The sequence below is a fragment of the Aplysia californica genome, unplaced genomic scaffold, assembly GCF_000002075.1.
Source record: "Aplysia californica isolate F4 #8 unplaced genomic scaffold, AplCal3.0 scaffold00051, whole genome shotgun sequence".
In the NCBI taxonomy this organism is placed as follows: Eukaryota; Metazoa; Mollusca; class Gastropoda; order Aplysiida; family Aplysiidae; genus Aplysia; species Aplysia californica.
The window spans coordinates 526,337-528,708 of record NW_004797321.1 but is presented as its reverse complement, the minus strand read 5'-3'; the positions used below and the strand labels follow the sequence as shown (position 1 = coordinate 528,708).

The 2,372-nt window shown below is 40.1% G+C and overlaps 1 protein-coding gene across 1 annotated transcript in view; it reads right to left on the bottom strand.

The window, feature by feature from the left end:
• Positions 1-2,080, bottom strand: part of LOC101848570 (synaptic vesicle membrane protein VAT-1 homolog-like) — a gene marked incomplete in the record, with an annotated part of 15,427 nt that extends 13,347 nt beyond the window's left edge. The window contains 2 exon segments of the mRNA XM_013079415.2: positions 984-1,039; positions 1,969-2,080. Of these exon segments, the coding sequence (XP_012934869.1) occupies positions 984-1,039; positions 1,969-1,990 (78 nt within the window).
• Positions 2,081-2,372: the final 292 nt, after the last annotated feature.

Genomic DNA, 2,372 nt, shown 5'->3' with positions numbered 1-2,372 from the left:
AACACACACACACACACACACACACACACACACACGCACGCACGCACGCACGCACACGCACACGCACAGGCACATTCACACTTATGCATCCACGCGTCAGAACGCAGTCCGTCCCCAAATTAAAGTAAGCTTTGAAGAAGAACCATCTTTCAAATTATGACAAAGCAAACATGTTAAAGCACAGCTACTTTCAAATTTCTACCTCATGAACAAAATGCTTGATTGAGAAAGATCAAAAGCTAATTACAGAATCTCACAACTCAGTCGCCCTCGTATAGCACAGGACAGCCAAACTGTGGAAAGACCAAAAGGCAAAGCAAAACTTTCTTCTTTTGAAAATGTAGGAGTTTTACGCCTCAATCGACTCAATTTAGACCATTTAGGAAGCGGGCTCCCGACCCTGCCTCTCGGGGCCAGCCAGATAGACGGAGATACTCGATAAAAATTCTACCCACTCTGGTCCCCAGCTTGCGACAGTGAAGCACTTTCTGTCACACCATAGACACCTTCCTTACAGAACTTTACTGACAAATTAATGTCTTCGATAAATGTTCACGGGGAAGTAAAAGTCAAATATAGCCACCCATTTGATTTGCTTGACCCACTGCGCAACTTCCGGGATCATCGTAAGTGTCAAAGTGTTGGTTCGTGCTAGATCTATGTCAATTGAGAACAAAAACATGACACACACACACACACACACACACACACACACACACACACACACACACACAAACACATTCGCACAATTACAAAGCATGCATTGAATGTGCCTGTGTGTGTGCGTGTGCGAGTGCGTGTGCATGTGTATTGTATTTGCGCAATGACATGGAGGGTTATACTTTACTTTTACAGACAACGATGATCCAACACAAACACTGATCAAAGCATCAACTGATATATTGACATTCAAAAGATACAGACTTCTAGCTGGACATACAAACACCACATTACTCCTTAGGTCAACTTACTGCAAAACTCACCGATTTGGCGAAGCTGAAAAAGCTTTTCGTTTCGCCCGTCACGATGTTGGAAGATCCTGCAACAGCAGAACACTATCATGAATTCTTTTTAACATTTATGCATTTGTTTAAAAATCAGTGTTTTCATTATTTTTAACACTATCATGAATTCTTTTTAACACTTATTAATTTTCCTGTGTCACTGTTATCATGAATTCTTTTTAACACTTTCGTGAATTCATTTCCATTACTCTCACTCTAATGTTCTTTTCTATAAGACAAAACTTCTTCGACAAAACTTCTTCTTATCAGGGCGTATCCAGGCAAACGGGATAAAGAATCTAAACGAAAATGCACAATATGACAAACTTCCCAATGTGTGGCATACACTTCGGTCTCTAGCGAGCAACGGAAAAGTGTCGAAAAGTTACACCTAAAAAAACACCAGTCTCAAAGAACAAAAAAAGTGTTGAGAACGTGAAGGGAAAGGGGAAAAATACTAACAAAAAGAAAGGTTCAAATCCAATCAAACGCTGAGGGAAACACAAACGATCTACCACCCAAGGTAATATAAAAATAATACTCTCCCAATTCAGCATGGCTTTTGGGTTGTTTTATCGGTTAGTTCAGTCGACTGTACCACAGCAAAACAATGATCTTGAAGTATTGGTATAATATACTCTTGTAGACAAAAGGATGGTGTAGAAGTATTGGAGCATTCGTCTAAATACAACACAAAAAACCTCAATGGTGTACCTGTACTGAGGGATACTCTTGTAGACTCCACAAAAACAACACGTTCGTGTAAAGGTATAGGAGCATAAGCTCATAAACTTCACCAAAATATGTTTAAAAAACAAAAACTGGCGTAGAAGTATTGAAGCATAAGCTTGTAGTCTGCATCAAAACAATACAATTGTGTAAAAGTAAAGGAGTATAATGTATAATGCGTGTAGACTTCAACAAAACAAAACTTTAGTGTAGATGTATTGGTGCATACTCTTACCGTAGAGAATGTATTTTCCCATAGGTTTGAGGAGAGCAATTCCCTTATTGGTGTCATCACCACACAGACAATCCAGAACAATGTCCACGCCATCAGAAGATTCTCTGAGGAGAGGGAGGGGGGTGGGCGAGCGAGAGCGAGAGAATGAGAGAGAGAGAGACCAAACACGTTATAAAATCCTCAAAGCAATTTGGATCAGGGTGTACCTCAACAAGGATCCTCCATCCCCACCTCTTTTTTTGGTATCATTAGTGTAGCTTTATATTAGTTCAAATGGAGCAGCAATTTTTTTCTGACCATTATGAGCTTTACCTCCATTACAGAAGCGTGCGCACACACACACACAAACACACAAACACACACACACACACACACACACACACACACACACACACATATATATA